The sequence below is a fragment of the Cebus imitator genome, unplaced genomic scaffold (genome assembly GCF_001604975.1).
Source record: "Cebus imitator isolate Cc_AM_T3 unplaced genomic scaffold, Cebus_imitator-1.0 Scaffold426, whole genome shotgun sequence".
Lineage (NCBI taxonomy): Eukaryota > Metazoa > Chordata > Mammalia > Primates > Cebidae > Cebus > Cebus imitator.
In genome coordinates this window covers 850,682-869,783 of record NW_016107741.1, presented here as the reverse complement: position 1 = coordinate 869,783, position 19,102 = coordinate 850,682, and the positions used below count along the sequence as shown (strand labels likewise).

The 19,102-nt window shown below is 41.5% G+C and overlaps 1 protein-coding gene across 8 annotated transcripts in view; it reads right to left on the bottom strand.

Annotated features, from left to right (window-relative positions):
* Positions 1–19,102, bottom strand: part of TBL1X (transducin beta like 1 X-linked) — a 248,686-nt gene that overhangs the window by 67,441 nt on the left and 162,143 nt on the right. For 6 of the 8 annotated variants that reach the window (XM_017509906.2, XM_017509910.2, XM_017509904.2 and 3 more), the window contains exon 3: positions 7,180–7,267. Coding sequence is in view for 1 of the 8 variants with exons in the window: in XM_037731859.1 (XP_037587787.1) it covers positions 6,571–6,604 (34 nt within the window). In the remaining 7 variants the exon portion in view is untranslated. Of the gene's footprint in view, positions 1–6,570; positions 6,712–7,179; positions 7,268–19,102 lie in introns of those variants that run through there. The other 2 variants (XM_037731859.1, XM_017509908.2) reach the window with 2 other exon arrangements.

The following is a 19,102-nucleotide window of genomic DNA, read 5'->3' as shown; positions in this document are numbered from 1 at the left end:
AAAAGGCTTGCAACTACAAATCCCAATATAAATGTATTACAACATTTATTACCAAATTCTCTAGGCTACACATACATTTGTGAAAGATAGTAGATAAGGAATTTTGAAATTAATTTTGAAGAATGTATTATAAAAATACAGGAAATAATTCTAACGAGCTTTGGCTAAGAAAGAAAATCACTGATATGGAGCATGAGCTGAAGCTGAGCAATTACATTTTCACAATTGCAGCTTTTTATTTTATTTTTTTCTATGAGCCAGTGAGTGTTTGAAAAATGGAAGTTTTAAAATGTAAGGCCTCTTAAAAAGGTCGCAAGAGCAGAGCACTATAGTTTCAGCCTCATTTAGCCCCAAGCATTTCTGGACAGGCTTAGGAACAGGGCAGCAGGGCTAGTGGGACCGGCATGAATCTGGAGTCCCATGGAAAGAGAGAATCACAAAGGATGAGTCAGCCTGGGAGGCAGGGCACTGTGCCAGCTCCCAGGGAGGGCAGTTGGAAAGGACCGATCTTGGAGAGTGTCTCATCTCATCGCTGCATGTTACAGATGAGGAAACTGAGGCACAGAGGGGGAACTGTGTCTGGCAGGACCTGGCAAACACCCCAGCTTCCCAGCTGCCCTTTTTGTTTGCCACACCTAGCTCCTTTCCCCTTTTACTCTGGAAAAAAAGAAAAAAATAAAAAGCCTGTCCCAGGCACAGCAGGATGTCCTGCAGCATCCCTGGACTCCCCCCACCCCCTTGCAGTGGTGACAACCAAAAATGCCTACACACGTTGCCAAATGTCCCACATTGCAAGACTGCAGCTGGCCAAGAACCATTGCTCTTTAGAGGAAAAATAAACATTTGTGTTTGACATGAACTCCATTTATAAAGTAAGGCAACTGGTGTAGGCTCAGACACCGCTTGGTGACCTGACTGAGCTACTAAAAATGACCGCTAAAAATGCACCAGCTGAGTGCAATGGCTCATGCCTGTAATCCCAGCACTCTAAAAGGCCAAGATGGGAGGATCACTTGAGCTTGGGAGTTAGAGGCCAGCTTAGGCAACATAGGGAGATGCTTTCTCTACAAAAAGTAAAAGAAAAATTAGCCAAGTGTGGTGGCACATGCCTGTGATCCCAGCTACTCGGGAGGCTCAGGCAAGAGGTTTTCTTGAGCCCAGGAGGCTGAGGCTGCAATGAACCATGATTATGCCACTGCACTCCAGTGCGCGGAGTGAGATCTTAGGTGACAGAGTGGGATCTTGCCTCAAAAGAAGAGAAGATACCCTGATTTGTGGAGATGAAACACCTGTATACACAGCCTGGTTAACATTCCCCACCCCAGAGGTGTCTGTGATAAATACAGGTATGTATGCATGTGTTCATCTGGAACTACGGAGAATGAGAGCATACGCTCCTGAAGAGATGGGGATTATGGGCCATTTTCAGTTGTCCATTTCCCTAATTTGCTTTATGCATCTTCCTTTCAACTAGAAAAACTTCTGCTTTCAGCTCTGGCTTTCTGCTTTCTGACCACAGATTCATTGTCTTTAAATGTATACACTAAGTTAGGGTTCGAGGTTGGAATGCTTTCCCCAATGCACTGTTAACTTTCCAAAGGGGTTTTGACTTCTAAGCAGCAGAGAAAACAAAACAAAAACTATCCGTGGCCTGCAATCGAGCCAGGGTGTAATGTAATTTGGTTAAGAAAGACGGACTGCTCCATCTAAAGTACATATTTTAATTTTTTACGACTGATTTAATAATTGGATCAAATTTTCTCCCTCCACACTTACTTAGCTAGCTTTTAAATGATTATTTTTCTTTTAAAACCTAATTCCAAACAGGATTATAGAATCTACATATATATTCTTAGACTATTAGATACAAGGATGAGAATATTCTCTGAACGGATCCCTAACCCTAACAGCTGAATTTAATGTCCTCCAGCTCTGTGGGCTTCATCACACCAAAATCAAGAGAAACTGTCCATCAGGTGGATATCTGGATGTTGCGCTGCACTTATCTCTAAGCGGCTCAGTTGAAGGTGGTGGTGGCTGTTTTCATGGATTTTCTCCAGTTTTTTGACTCGAGTTACCTGGCCAGCAGTCCTCTGTAAGAACCACTGTTCCAGATAAACCTCACCACACACAAGGCTGGGAATAAAAATTCCTCCTCCTCTTTTTTCCAAAACCAGAACTAGATTTCACAGGAAGATGGTAAATTATGGATCCCCTACCCAAGGCTTTGTTTAATTTCTCACAAATAAATGTGCTGCTATGATAGTGGTATTCACAGGCTAGCAGAACTCTCAAGCAGACAGGGCCACAGCAAACCACATTTCTGGCTTGAGTGATTGGACACTGGTGTGCTGTTCCTGTCTGCATGACGTTTCCTAAGGCCAGTCCACAAGCACCTTCCTTTATGGAAGAGGAGGGACGTTTTGGAAGAAAGAAGTTAGATTCTTGACTAATGGAGACAAGACCCACGATTCTGGAAGAAGTCAGAGAAAGAGGAGAGAAGCGCAGGAGCTCTGTGTGTGCGCTGGGGGAGGACCTGCTCTATGAAAATAGTTTTTGACTTTTCAGGATGTGTCGCATGCGCCCCTCAGCCCAGGGCGTAAGGACTGCCCTCTGCACCAAGGTTCAAAGTGAAGTGCCATCGACAGCTATGTATTCCGTGGGGAGAAGTCTGCCTTTGTCTTCCGTGCCAAGAAAATTTTTGTGGGCAAATAACATGGAGCTTGGAATGTTCATGATTTATTACAATTACTACTTTTTACTGCAACTATTACTTCTTATGACAGTTACGACTTTATTACAATAAAGTTAGGGTCAATCAGGGCTAGAGTCCCCATCCCTATAGGCTTATTGGCTAGAGATAAGGTAGATCACGTCCTGAGACCCACAGAGAACAGGAAAAGATGTGGGAGTCAGGGAGACTTTGGCTAAGTGCCAGACACCCTAACTTCTAGGGGGAGCTCCACCACTTTCCTGCCCTGGGATTGTGGGTCAGTTACGTGGCTGTTTCCTCATCTCTAAACTGAGTATAAAATTGCCCTTGTGTCAAGGGGAGAGTGTAAGGAGTCAAAACTTTTATGGAGAGCCCGATGCACAGAAAATATCCAGTATGTGGGAGCTGGTGTCTTACTCAGCCCCTCCAGCCATTCCCCAAGAGTGACCTGAAAGGTCAGTAGGAGAGGATCAGGGAAACACACCTGCCTCACCCACGACCACTCAGGGCTCGACTTGTCCTGGCTCATCAGCAATGTCAAGCAGGCAAGGTGGCACACATGAAGCCCCCCAAAAAAGAACTACCACCAGAGGTCTGTGTTTGGGCATTCTTTTCTAGTACGTACAGCTGGAGACACAACCCGCATTCTAACACCTAACTGGTTTCCCGAACAGCATCCGTTTCCAGCCTGCGAGTTCTGAGAACTCCTGTGGATGTTTTCCAACTTCTCCAGTTCTAAAATAAAGGAAAGTTTTGGCAGCACTCACAGCTCCTCCTTGGCCCCAAACAGGAGGGGGAGGAGAGGGGAGTCTTAATTAGAGCAACTGTGTTTATTTTCTTGCCTGACCCAGCTTTGATTAAAGACACCTTCAATTAGGTTGATTTGAGGTGCTTGGAGTTGTGACTGCACAAAAAGGAAATAACCACCTTCCACTTCGGGTTAAAGCCACAACATTCTCTCACTGTGCTGCTTAAAGAAGGCAAAGAAGAAATTAGCATGGGCTGATGACATTTCTAAAGTTTCTCTGCAAAAGATAAGTAATTCAATATAAGCGATAATTTGGGGTTTAGAGCTGTCAAGAAACTGAAGGGAAAATTATTTATAGTCTTTCTTTTTTTTAAGCCTGGGTTTCAAGGTGACAAAAAGTCCTATTAATTCGTAGTTCCCTTCACCAAACAGTTCAGAATTCAGTCCCAGGAGAAATGGCTGTTTAAGAGTTTCATTTCATTGAGTATGTAGTGGGAGCATTCAACATGCCATCATTCTCTGGGAGAACACTGGCCCCAAACAACAAAATCTTAATTGCTGTTTTAATTATCTTAAAAAGTAGAATCACATGGGGCCTGCTGGAGAGCTGGTGCTGGTAGTTAAGGACAGAAAGGGCAAGTTTGTTTCTTGCCAAGAGGCCAGCAGTGTTCTGAAACAGCGAAGGAAGCACACACTGATGAAGGGGGCGTGTATTGTAGGAAGGGCAACGCAGGGAGCTCCTCTGACATCATTGGAGGGGAAGATTTATCTTTCAGCCATTTGCCCTATTATGTAAAGATCTTTAAGATCTTCAAAAGCAGCCCTCTGTTTCTGAAGGGACCTGAGAAAGTGAGTGTCATTTCTGCTGTTAGGCTGTTGGCGTCTGCGCTAGAAGAATCCATTGCTTGAAGGTATGGTCTGGACAAGGCTCAGGTCTTTGGGGCTCATCTCCATGCAGACTGAACCAAGCCAGGGCCAGTGGGAGATCTGCTTGAACTGACCTCAGCCTCTAAAGGGCACCTCTTTCTCCGAGTTGCTTCATGGAAATGAGCAAACTCTCCGCCCACTTGAAGGCAGCGGCTCTTGTTTTTTCTCTGCTCAGACATAAACTGAGTTTATTTTCATTTCACAATCAGCAGCCAGCTTAAGACCAAATTTTTAAAAGTATGTATGAAGTTTACATATAAATCCTAATACATCTTTCCTAACATCTGCTTGGGGAGCAGCTTATTTAGGAGCGGACACAGGCTTGTTTTCCCACTTTCCACGTCTTTTCATCCTATGTAATGGTAAAGAAGCCAATGTGTGCTTCTTGAAACAATTTCGTTGTCCAGTGACAGCACGATGAAATAAATTGCAGTGAACACATACGGAAACTATCAGGCTGCCATGAAGATGATTTTGGAAAGCAATACACGGCATGTATTGTATGCTAGCTAGGATCAGCCATGAGGGCTACGTGCTCAATACAATCGATCTCACCAGTCATAACTCCCAGAGATAAATATGACCATTACTCTTATTATTACCTTTTCATAGGCTTAACAAATAAAGGCTTAGGGAATATAACCACCTTAAACCCCAGTGAAGCCAGAATTTAAAGTTACGTTGCTTGACATTAAAGCTGTGCTCTCCCGCTGCAAGTTAAAAATTTCAAAGCTAGGTTAATGGAAAGATGTTTATGAGGCATCCCAAACTGGGTGGCAGGGGACGACAACAAACACAAAAGACCACCAGGGCTATAGTTTGATCCAAACTGTAGGAAAATACATACAGAGGAAAAGTTTAGAGAGAAATGCATGAAAATATTTTACGTTGCTTGCTTTCTTTCATGTACTTCTCTCCATTTACCCAGGATCAGATATATAATATAAAGCCAAACACAGTTACCTCATGCACAGGAGAAATTCAATGTGTGCTGGATTCAGTTAAATTGAAACTTATGTTCCCCAAGTACTGAAATAATACCTGTTCAAAACACTGATGAGAGAGAGATCCCCTCCCATCTTCCCTCTGACATTTAGAATATGGTTCAATGGCATTTCAAAAAATATTGACTGATATAACGGCCACTTTGGAAAAATTCAGTTCCTCAAAATGTTCAACAGAGGTACCATACGACCCACTCCTAAGTAAATGCCACAGAGAAATGAAACATATGTCCACACAAAAACTTGTATATGTGTGTTCATGACATCATTTTTCGTAACAGCCAAAAGGGAAATACAACCCAATTTCCATCAACTGATGCATGGATCAAATATGTTCTATCCATGGTCTGTCCACACAATGGAATATTATTCTGACATAAAAATAAATGATTCGTGCCATAATGCACATGAACCTTGAAAACATTATATTGAGGGAAAGAGCCAGTCAGAAAATTCAAATTCACTAATACATTACAAATTTTGTTTTCATTAACAGATTATACCTTTCAAATATTTAAGTGAAGTAATATTAAAATACTTATACATGTTTAACTTGTTAAAACAATCTACATATGCATATGTCTGGTTTTAAACAAAAGTACTTCAAACAGTAAGCTGCTTACTTTAATGAAATTTAAGTCTATCATTTTAGTTCTACTTGGTTCCCTTAAAACAGTAAATAAAAAACCTTCCTCAAAATTCCATCTTTATGCTTTAAAATTGCTCAAGTTCTATAGGGTTTTTCTTTAGAACTAAAAAGGCATTAGAGAAAGAGACAGAAAATTAAGTAACAATTAAGTAAAATGAAACTAAAATCCCATGTACCAAAAGGTAGTAAGATAACTTGGGGGCACAGGTCTGTTTCAGTTTGGGCTATGGGTTTCTCAACTCTTCACACCTGTGCACATACAACTGTTTGGTTTGCTGGTCAGGAAACCTTAGCATCTCACCAGATTTACACAGTCATCTCCATGATCTTCTAATAAGTTTCAAAGTTGACTAGCAAATCAATTTGGAGACAGACACAAATTATATTAAGAAACTAATAAAGCATAGAATTAAGATACAGGAGCCAAATAAAATCGATACGCATGTGCCCAATTATAATTAAGTTGTCTGCATAATTATACTTCATAATGTTGACAAGAGAGGTTGATTTTAGAAGGTGTCATCCTCACCTGGTAAGACACAGAAAAACTTGTTACAGCTCATTCAGGATCCAAAATTCTCAGAAGGCAGGCCAGGCGCAGTGGCTCACACCTGTAATCCCAGCACTTTGGGAGGCCGAGGTGGGTGGATCACTTGAGCTCAGTTCGAGACCAGTCTGGCCAACATGGTGAAACCCTGTCCCTACTAAAAATATTTTAAATATTAACCAGCCATGGTGGTGGGCACCTGTAAACCCAGCTATTTGAGAGCCTGAGGCAGGAGAATCACTTGAGCCCAGGAGGTGGGGGTTGCAGTAAGCCAAGATCGCACAACTGCACTCACTCCAGCCTAGGCGACAGAGCAAAGAGTCTCAAAAACAAACAAACAAACAAACAAAAAAACCCCAAAATTCTCAGAAGGCATTAGTCAATTCCTCAATTGAAATTGACTATGCCGCTCATAATGATTGAATGGTGGCCTGTCTACTACCTTCAACCTTTAGCAAGGAGAAAGACCTGCCACTCCCCCTGAAAATATCATTTAAAACAAGGGGTTCTTGTTTGGCAAAATGCAGTTCTGCTCCTCAAATGGGTTTTGGGTACAAGGACAAGGATCCAATGGCACATTGGGCTGCTTACCTTATGCTGATTTCATGTGTGGACCTGTGGACCAGCAGGCTTCCCAGCATCCGGTCACAGAAAGAGCAAGGTGTCTGTGGGCACCAGCCTAGGGAGAAAGGTTTAAATAAAAGACTTAAAAAAAATCACTGGGGTGTGTTTACCTCTCACCCCTCCGGTTCCTTTAGGTTTTTTCTTCATCCTAACTCAAACTTAACACATTTTATTGGTTCTTAATTTCTGCCTTAGTTAATAGCAGAGATTGTAGGGTTTTGTTTGCAAAGTGAAAAAAGGAGAAATTAAAAATGGCCAGTCAGGCATTATTGTGCATGTAGAAGTTCTGAAATAAAAGAGTCTGAAAATAGATAAAATTAATATTAATTAGCTCAGCTATTGCTACTGCTATTACTTAATGATAATTTAAAGATTTAAATTAATTTTAAATTAAATTAAATTTAAAGATAAATAAAGGTTCCCTTGAAATATCGTTGTTTTTGGAACAGAGCCTTATGCAGCTGATACACGAACCTGTGCACACCCTTGGGAGAAGACAACATGCTTTAGAGAAACATTCCCCATCGCCTGGGCTAGCTTTCCAATAACTCTGGCAGCCAGGTCTTGTACATATACCCAGTCTCGTGTGCTTAGAAAAACACGGAAATGGGGCAGAATCCTGTCTCCTTTGCCTCCCCTAAAATCAAGAAAACCAAGAGCACCTACTGACGTCTCAACTTTTCATTTACTCTTCGCAGACATTTCTGTTTCACAAGGGTTCCGTTTGCACTGATTTATGAGGAAGCCAGGTTTATAGCTCATGAAATGATAATCCTTTATATCAAAAATTGTTTTTATTTTTCAGTCCCTATAAATACAGCCAACCATTTACCTAACGATATTTAGCTTATAAAATTTCTTTGGTTGTGAATGACTCCAGCTTCCTAGAGAGTATCGATTATCCTCTACCATCTACAAATTCAAGAACTAAGGAAATTAAATGCCCACCATTTTCTCTAAATTCTTATTTAATAGTCTTAAGTGATAATAAAAAGGTACCAGGATTAATATAATTGAAGTCCACAAGCGAAGCTATGAGTGAAGGTGTTTCTTATTAGGGAGTTTATATAGAAGCTCAAGTGTTTTAAGGAAATTCAAGTAAATAAATTATTCCCACTGAGTCATGCTTACAGTTATGTTGTTTAAAGAAAGGAGATTACAAAATTCTACAAGCAGGTTCACAGGCCCCTAAATTGCATTACAGTACATTGAAAACAAAAACCATAAGGATATTCAAGATCAAAGTAATAACCAGGGCAGTTTGTAAAAAATCTACCACTGAAGTAAAATAATGAGAGTGAAACTAAATTCATCTGTAACTCTGAATAGAAATGAAAGGGGACCAGGGAAGCAGGCACAAAGGAATCTTGATTTTGCTTATAAAATTTACTTTTAATTATGAAAAAAATATGCAGTGGAGATGAAACAGGACACCACTCCTTATAGTGAGCTGGAGAGACCAAATTACTGTTTTCAGGATTGGGTTATAAGTTACCAGGGGAAAAAATAGGCTTATGATGAAATTGCTAAATATCATAAAGTATCAAAATATGAGCAGATGTCACCACAATAAGTTCCAAATTGCTTGTAAATTAAAACATTAAAACCCACAATAATTCAATAAGTAATTAATATACAAACAGCTCTTATTACAAGCTGTTCAGAAGAGAGCTTGCAATCAAATTCCTATTCTTTGGTCCAAAACAGATGGTAACCCACAAATGAGAGTCTTGAAATTTGAGATTATCTCTTATATATGTTGTTAAATTCAATAAGTATAATTAACTTATAATCTGTGTGTGATCAGCACAAAAATCGGAATTATGACTCTGGTTAATAACATTCTTCTGCTTATGCAACATGTCAAAAATAATTAGTTGATTGCTAGAAACAATAAATTTAAATGAGAAATCAGACCTTCCAACACCTGGTCATTACTGATTTTCCCATTATCAGTACACAAATAGAACCACAATAAACAGCCCTGGCAAGAAAGTTTACATATTGCCAAATATTTGTGTGAAATGCAAACGATTTTAACAAATGCCATATGCTCTTTGTTTTTACAGCTAAATAAATGCTGATATGTGACAAATATAAAAAGGATTCTAATTTTCTGGTAGTCCTCTGCTCTTGGCGTGATGTGCCATGCATGTATAGTGACAGTCCCTTCACATTGAACGTGGAGAGGTTTTGAAGGGGCTAAGCTGATACAACACAGCATGGACCTGCTTCTCCATAGACATTAGGTTAGAATAGAGCTTATGGTGCTACGTACATTTCTTCAAGAAACAGAATTCAAACACTGTAATCAAATAAAATGCAAGATAATTTAGAAACTGCAAATCCACCAGCTCTGCTCCTCCCCAAAACACTTCTCTTTTTCTTTCAGTTGCACAAGCACACCTCATTTAGAGACCCCAGGTGTTCCACTACTAGGTTCTTGCCAATGGTAGGTGAGGAGAGCTGGGAAAGGACGTGCACAACTTGTGGTCATGGGGTTGTCTGACAGACCATCTGACCCTTAGCAAGGCAGGATCGTAACGCTAAAGGAACCTTGATCCCCTGGTGCTCTTGGGGATTTGACACCTACCTTCTAGGACTACTGCCTGCCTTTGTCTCGATTTTCTGTATTTTGACGTTTAGCCTATTCCCTAAGTAGAATACAGAATCCCTGGGCGACGATATCCATTTTCCTCATGGCATCTTGTGTTTCCTTCCATCACATCATCTGTAACACACATTACAGCTTTCCTACCTGAACAGGAGGAAGAGTCCTGTCTTCTTCAAGTTCACTTCTACAGTCCAGGCCTGACAGGTAACATATACTTCATAAACGTTAGCTTAATGAATGATGTACCATACATAACCAATCAAAACATTAGAGTAGCTGATCACATACATTAATACAGATTTCGGAAGTCCTCTACACATTCATTTCTTCATGATGTCTGCCTTAATTCTATTGTGAAAATTCAGAAGAAAATGCAGCATTTTCACATGGATATTGGAATTCAGAAAAGTTCCTGTGGAGTTATTTTTATTGGCATCTTTGAGGATGTTCTTGGGGGAAGCATGGAAATTTCAAGAGATAGTTTAAAAGAAAAGGACACAGAATGGTCTGTTACTGTTTTCCAATGCTATTATCTCCAAGTGCAAGCACCAGTTATCACTCCATTGGTGTCTGCATTTATGAGTAGAAAGTCTTTGTATATTTCCTTGAACTGGTGCCTCACCAACAGTGTCATTTCAATGCTCAATGTGTCTGGAAATAGACCTAGGCATATGTAAGCCAGTCACATACAGTTCATTTTCCACCTTTTAATTCTTCATACAACTATTGTTTCATAGAGTCGAAGGGTTACAAAGTTCCCGCCAAATGTTGTCCAAATTCAGCAGCACCCTCAGCTAAGTTTCACCCTGTATGCAAATTAACTGGTTTGTTCTCATTCAATTATAAATCCTGTACATCATCTTTCAATTGTGCTTTGTGAATTTCTCTGCAGATTTGTAAAACCACTGTAAGGGATTTTTAAATTGAATATAAGAAATAATGATCTAAAGCACTGAGAGACTCTTCTTTTAAATACTATGTTTTCAAATTTAGAAACCGGCATTCCTCGAAAGCAGTCATTTTGAGAAATTATATTCTTTTCCTTTCAGGAAAGAATTAGCAACTTCAAAGACTCCCCTTTTCATGGAGCCTTCAGAACCCATTCACCTAAGAAAAATCAGAACATCAAACCTCAGGCCCAACATAGACATTCCCCTGGACCCTACATGGTTGTTTTGTTTGTTTGTTTGTTTGTTTTGTTTTCAGTTGGGATAAAAATAACAACATAAAATTAACCATTTTATTATTTCTTTTAAAAAATTTATTTTTTAAAATAGAGATGGGGGTCTTCGTATGTTGCCCAGGCTGGTCTCGAACGCCTGGCTTCAAGTGATGCTCCTGCCTCAGCCTCCCAAAGTGCTGGGATTACAGGTGTTAGCCACCGAGTCTGGACAAACTAAAGTGTACAATTTAGTGGTACGTGCAGATGTTAAGCAACCACCACCTATGTCAAGTTCCAAACCGTTTTCAATCACCTGGAAAGCAATTCTGGTGCCCACTAAGCAGTCACTCCCATTCCCTCCACCCCCAGGCCAGGGGACCACAGAATGCTTTCTGGCTCTATGAATCTCCCTATTTGGGGCACTAAATGAGATCATACAATCTGTGACCTTCCACATCTGGCTTCTTTCATGCATCCATGTTGTAGCACGTCCCAGGGCTTCACACTATGCTACTGCATGGGGCTGGACAACATTGTGTTTTTCCAGGAAGCAGCTGACAGGCACCTGGCTCTGGTCAACCATGCTGCTGTGAACATTCGTGTCCTTGGGGCATCTGGCTAGCAGTGGAATTGCCTGGCATCGTTCTGCCTTTATTCTTCTTTACCTGAGTCTCCTCTTCCCCAGGAATGAAAAGTACACAGGACGGGCGGAGGGATGCCAAGCTGCAGTGAGCCAGGACCTGGGGAAAGGAGCAGATGGCCTAGGGCCAGCAGGCAGGGTGGCCAACAAAGGGGATGGTCGCACAAGGAGGAGACTGGAGCCTGCCCATGTAAGAGCCATAGCCAGCAACGGCTGCATGCCAGAGCCCTGCTTGGCCAGCACTGTCTGCTTGACAAGCTCATGCTGTGTGCAGGGGTGCACACGCTCACTACTCCCTGGCTGCCACTGCAGACTGAGCATTCCTCCACATAGATCAAATCTCTACCAACCATTTGCCCAGTGACAACAAAGGATGTGCCATTTTCTGCTTGGAGCAAACAAAGCTACCTTCCCACTCAGAAGCACATGTATTACACATGTAATCCCAAATAAAAGCATGTGATTGACATCACGTTTCTGTATTTTCATACAGTGTTTTGGAGCAGGGTGACGGTGCCCGCCCCCACCCCCATCTCCCAGGAGATATTAGGCTATGTCTGGAGATATTTTGCAGTGTCCCAACTAGAAGTGGAGGTGATACTGGCATCTCTTGATAAAACAGAATCAAAATTGTTTTTAAAAATTCCTTCAGGTGCTCATGGAGAGGCCAGCATGGTACAGCACTGAGGCCCCCTGCCTACAGCCATACCAACTCAGCAGCCACGGGAGAGAGGTGCCGGGACACGGCCCCTCCAGCCCCTGTCCCGCCTTCAGGTGGGCGGACACCTTGCCTGCAGCCTCTAGAGACCCCACACTGGTATCACTCAGCTAACTGAGGTCAGCACTCCTGGCCTTCAGAATCTAACACCTTGTCATAGGCAGGTGGGAAACATACCTGGGCATGGGACCTTCTCAGCCAGTGCCTCATCAAATGGGGTAATAATTCGCAGAGCTGTTGCCAGGAAAAATGAGAACCAAGTGACTGAACTTGGAAGCCAAGCAACCAGAGGTTTAACGTAAGTAGGGGAGTGTTTGCCAAGACATGCTTTTCAGAGCACCGCTTCTCAGGCTGTTTAGTAGATATTTAGAATGTGTCATCTGAAAAATGGCTCCACACTTCACAACAATTAGTAACACTGGATTAAATAAAGTTATTAGAAAATAATAGGCTGGGCGCAGTGGCTCATGCCTGTAACTGCAGCACTTTGGGAGGCCGGGGTGGGAGGATCACTTGAGGCCAGGAGTACAGGACCAGTCTGGGTAACATAGCAAGACCCTGTCTCTATGAAATAATAATAATAGCTAACACGTATATTGCAACTACCTGTTCCATGCCTGGCTCTCTTCTGAGAACTCTGAGCTTGTTTGATCCATCTAAATAATAATTTTAAATAATTAATGTGCTTAGCACAAATAAGTGCTTCTACAGCACGTACTGTGTCCGAAGACAGTGGGGGGTTTCCATGCGTACAGAAGCATGTGAGGGAGCGCTGTTACCATCCTGTTCTCACACAGAGGGAACAGAGGCACTGACACGCAGCTGCCTGTCTAGGTCCCAGGGCTGAGGATTGGCGTAGCTGCAGTGTGAATGCTTGCAGACCAGCTCCAGAGTCTACAGTCGTCACCGTGAGGTTCTGCTGCCTTTTAATTTGCTGCAGAGTTTGCTAAAAGCTTTGACAAGCTATTGTGAGGCATGAGTGCAAAGATGAAGAATTTAGGATTTATTGTGAATCCCCCTCCCATAACCACACAGTGCATCTTCACTGCCTTATCCCAGGCTGTACCAGCCAGTTGTGCATCTGTGCAATAAATGTCCAGTCGGTCCTCATGATTTCCTCACAGCTCTGGGCTGCACGTATCCTGGGCAGCACGCATTCTGTGACCCCCTCCGCCCCACCTTACTGCTAATGGACTTGTCCAGCGGTCTAAGTGCCCATGCAGATGAGGATACTCCAGGCTCAACATGCTAGGGCTTGCGCGACAATCCCAGATTTCTCTATGAAAGGCATCTCCACATGTGGAAATCCTAAAGATACTTTTCTCACTGACTCTGAATACCCCAGTCACTAAACATTCTAATAATCTGAGATTTTACTGTTAGAAGACTATGTGTTCTCCAATGTGTATTTTTAAAAGACTCTGCAAGCTTGAAATCTAAAGATGACAGTACTTGACTAAAATAAATGCAAGTGTGCCAAGATGGTGATGACTTATAAAAATACACGTTACTTTTAATATCATAATAGTGTCAAGAAGCAGGGCAGTTCTGCGTGAGCCTCATCCACTGGGAACAAAATCGGGCCAGCATCCTCATTTCTCTTTCTACTCACAAAACTATGAAGATGGGTATGGGGAGGCAGGAAGTCACAATGCACTCATTATTTCCTCATAGCTTACCATCTCATCTTTTTTCTTTTTAAATTCACTTTTAGAAAATTTTTTTTTTTTTTTTTTTTTTGAGATAGAGTTTTGCTCTCGTTGACCAGGCTGGAGTGCAATGGCATGACATTGGCTCACCGCAACCTCCACCTCCCGGTTCAAGCGATTCTCCTGCCTCAGCCTCCTGAGTACCTGGGACTACAGGCATGTGCCACCATGTCCAGCTAATTTTGTATTTTTAGTAGAGATGGAATTTCTCCACGTTGGTCAGGCTGGTCTCAAATTCCTGACCTCAGGTGATCTGCCTGCCGCGGCCTCCCAAAGTTCTGGGAATATTCTTTATCTAGGTAGATTATTTTTTGTCATTGTGGTAAACCTCTGCCCTTCTTTTTTATGTGTGCTCCTCAGAGGGAACTCCGAAGAATCCCTTTCCCTTTTAAAGTTATATTTATGACATAGAAAAAATGTTTTGTATTATTTTCTTAATAATCAATGACCAATTTTGCACACAAATTCCTTAGGCCTAACCATTAATGTTCTTTAAAAATAAGCATATATATTATAAGCAAATTAGAAAGCTATAAATTAAAATCGAAGAACATCTTAAAAGAGTTTTCTTTTAAAACCAAGTCTGCATGATGAAATGATAAAAATTACTTGTCTCATGTCTATAGAAGAAAACTAGAGTTTGAATGTTTTTGAAGTTAACATTTCAGTACTGCCATCTGTAAATGGTAAGCCTGGGTATGCCATCAATTTCCCTTTAGTGTGTCCATGGATCATTACTGTACAAAATGAGAGAGACAGATTGTGGTAATAGCTTTTATAGCTGAAACAAGGAAAAAAGGTTACTACTGGAGCACGCCCATAAAGCTGGTGGTTAGGCAGGCAATTATTACTGATATCCCTTCCACAAGCTAATCGTGTTCGCATACTCTCTACACAATACCAGGCAAATGCCCATTTGCTTTCTGGTAACCCAGTTCTAAAAGGTCCAAGGAGCCAACATGGAGTTACAAAAATATGTCAAAATAATAAACGCTGGTTTTCATCAGTGTTTCCCTAACTGGGTTTAGTGTTCATTAATAAAACACTAGTACTGAGAGATATAAAATATGTTACTTAAAACACATTTTGGCTGGGCACAGTGGCTCACACCTGTAATCCCAGCACTTTGGGAGGCCGAGGTGTGTGGATTACTTGAGGCCAGGAGTTCAAGACCAGCCTGGCAAACATAGCGAAATCTCATCTCTACTAAAAATACAAAAAAATTAGCTGGGCATTGTGGCATGCTCCTGCAGTCCCAGCAACTCAGGAGGCTGAGGCATGAGAACTGCTTGAATTCAGGAGGTGGAGGTTGCAGTGAGCTAAGATCACAGCCACTGTATTCCAGCCTGGGTAACAGAGTCAGACTGTCTCAAAAAAACCACAAAAACCAAAAACGCATTTTAAGGACTTCAAGATCAAATAAAGTTGCAAAACTCCTAGTTAAGAAAAGTAAAACAGATTCAAAAAGCTAAACAAACCCCAAGCAGGATAAACAGCATAGCAAACCCCAACAAGACACAGTCAATTTCTTGAAAAGCAGTGACAAAAGAAACTCTTAAAAGCAGCTAGAAAAAATTCCAAAAATTATGTCCAGAGGAAAAATGATAATAAAACCCACAAATTTCTTGTCAAAAACTATGCAAGGCAGAAAACAATGAAATCTTTAAAGAATTGAGAGGATGTATCAGTGCAAAATTCTACAATCGGATGAAATATCTTTCAATAAATGATGGCAAAATAAAGATTTTATCAAACAAACAAAAGTAAAGAGAATTCACTGCCTGCAGACCTGCATTACAACAGACGGAAGGGAGTCCATGAAGGGGAAGAAAAACTTCATATGGAAAATGCAGATTCCCACCAAGAAATGATGAGTAGCAGAAATAGTAAATACAAAGATAAACATAAAAATATTTTATTCTCTTTAAAAGAATTATTTTCCATGTAATTGATTACTTAGTATAAGATTAATAACTATGTATTATGGTATTTGTAACACGTATAAAATGTAGCACAAAGAACTAAGAATGGAGGAGAATGAAAGCACATTGTTGTAAGGTTCTTTTATGTGAAGTAAAATACCTTTCAAACTTAGATTGTGATAAGGTTAAACATGAAAATTGTCAGCATAGAGCAACATCCTAAAATATAAAGCAGTGAGTTACTGCTAATAAGCTTACTGAAAAGCATAGTCACGAAAAAGCCCTAATTTATGCAAAAGCACACAGGAACAGAGAAAAAAGGAGACACAGAGTAAGTGGTACAAAGAGTAAACAGATAGCAGGTGGCAAATGGTAAAACCACTCCAGCGAAAAGGCTGAGACAGGAACAGAAGCCACTGCGGTCTACTGGAGGGTGGAGAGCGCAAGGAGGGAGAGGAGCAGAAAAGGTAACTATTGTGTACTAGGCTGAATACCAGGGTGACAAAATAATCTGTACAACAAACCTCCCATGATATGAGTTTACCGACATTACAAACCTGCACATGTACCCCTGAACCTAAAAGTTCAAAATAAGTAAATAAATAAAAGCAAAATAAATAAAAGGCTGAGAGTGTGAAACTGGATTTAAAAAGCCAGAGTCTTCTCTACGCTGTCTATAACAAACCTACTACTTTGAATACACTTATATTCTGTTACTGAATATATGTATGTATATTATCCATATATCTCGTATATGTTATATATTGATTATATGTCATGATATATAGTTTTTGAAAATACGAACAGTCAGTCCTCTGTATCCACAAGTTCTGCATCTAAGGATTGAAAATATTTTTAAGGCCAGGTGTGGTGGCTCATGCCTCTAATCCCAGCAGTTTGCGAGGCTGCGGTGTGAGGACTGCTTGAGGCCTGGAGTTCGAGACCAGCCTGGGCAACATGATGAAACCCAGTCTCTACAAGAAATATAAAAATTAACTGGGCATGGTGGCTCACACCTGTAGTCCCAGCTACTTGGGAGGCTGAGGTGGGAGGATTGCCTGAGCCTGTGAGGTAGAGGCTGCAGTGAGCCGAGCAAGACCCTGTGTCAAAAGAAGAAAAAAGGAAAGAAACAAAAATATTAAAAAATACAATAAACATTATTTTAAAAACAATATAACAATTATTTACATAGTATTTACATTGTGTTAAGTATTCCACGTAATCTATGCTTTAAAGTTTACAGGAGGATGTGTGTAGTTTATAGTAGTTTATATGCAAATAGGACACTATTTTATATCAGAGACTTGTGCCTCCCTGGATTTTGGTATCTGCAGGGGTCATGGAAACAATCCCCCATGGATACTAAGGGATGACTGTATTCTATTCAGCTTACAGTTCTCTTCCTTTGCAACTTCCCCCATTCCTTACCTCCTCAGGGAATCTACGGAAGGTATTTCGAAGATAAAGAAAACATAAAAGAAGAAACAAAACACTGAGTAATTCCTGGACACTAAGTGCAGATGCCTTTGGTAGAGAATTCATAAGTGAACTCAACACCACATGATGATGCTGGTCTGTTGGAAGGAGACTGGAGACAGCCAGACATGAGGCCCCTCCAGGAGACAGAGCATCATCAAACTGAGGTTGCTGTTCAGCAGTTCACTTAACACCTTTATGGGACTTCGGGATACACTGAACCCTATATGAAATTCTCTAAAAGAAAACACCAGGAAGTAATGGGCCCTGCTCATGAGGACATGTTAGAGCCAAGGAAGTGCTTAGACGGGCGTAGTAGACATGCAGGGAAGGGCGGGACTGGCTTTCCAGAAGGCTCCCCACTCAGCCCCGTCCTACCCCTCACTCCCATGCAACCAGCGATCAGCGATCCCAATGCACTCCACACTCCCTTCCCATGTAATCCTAGTACAATCTGTTTCTTGAGGAACCCTCTTAAAACTCTGGCCCCAACAGCCTGTCTGGTCCAATAGCCTACATGCAACAGCCACATTCTATCAAATTTCTCCAACATGAATGCTGCTACCATTTTTTTAATCAAAGAAAACCATGGTGTTTTGCATCTTTCACAAACAAGTACATGAGCCAGGCATTTTAATAAATACACACTGGTACACATTACATGCATCTGATGTGCAGAGAAACACAGAGATACTCCCTAAAAGCACTGAATAAAGTTGAAATATTCACAGTGCTCTCTATACCAATTTGTCTTGTTTGGCTATGCTGTTTACTATCCTCCCCCTTTCTGAAACTGAGCTTAACAGATGGGAGATATACCTAGATATGGCAACAGAAGGGGAGAAAGTTCCAGAACCATGGAGCGGTGGTAGGCACACGTTTTCTCTAAGGGGCCAAATAACAAGGATCTTGGACTTTGCAGCCATTGTGGTCATGTGTACCTGGAAGGCACTGGCAAGCTGTAAACAAATGGGTATGTTTATGCAAACAGTGTATGTGTCCCAGTAAAACTGTCTACAAAAGCAGGCTGCCAGCCAGCTGGCCTATGTGCAGTAGTCTGCTAAGCTCTGCCTCAGAGCAATATCATATTACATCGATTAAGCAGTGCATCCCTAACACATTACTAAAGTAGAGCAGATAACCAATATCATCAATGTAACCCCAGACAACTAACATGCAGCAGAAGTGCCTTATTCCAGAAGTATAGCAGGTCTGACTTGGTTACTTACAATGGCCATGCTGACAGGCCCACAGGTGCCTAAGGGCAAGCTTGGCACACGTTTTGGTCCCTGGATGCTCTCACAGCTGCCACCAGGAGTCCTTGGGGCATGCAACATCACTTTTTGTTAAGCTGATGCTTTAAGAACACAAGCGCAAAATGCCTCATAAAAATGTCCAAGTCTGCCAGGTAGAGTGGGTCATGCCTGTAATCCCAGCACTTTGGGAGGCTGAGGCTGGTGGATCACCTGAGGTCAGGAGTCTGAGACCAGCTTGGCCAACATGGAGAAACCCAGTCTCTACTAAAGATACAAAAATTAGCCGGGTGTGGTGGCGCATGCCTATAATCCCAGCTACTCGGGAGGCTGAGGCAGGAGAACTGCTTGAACCCAGGAGGCGGAGGTTGCAGTGAGCCGAGATCACACCATTGC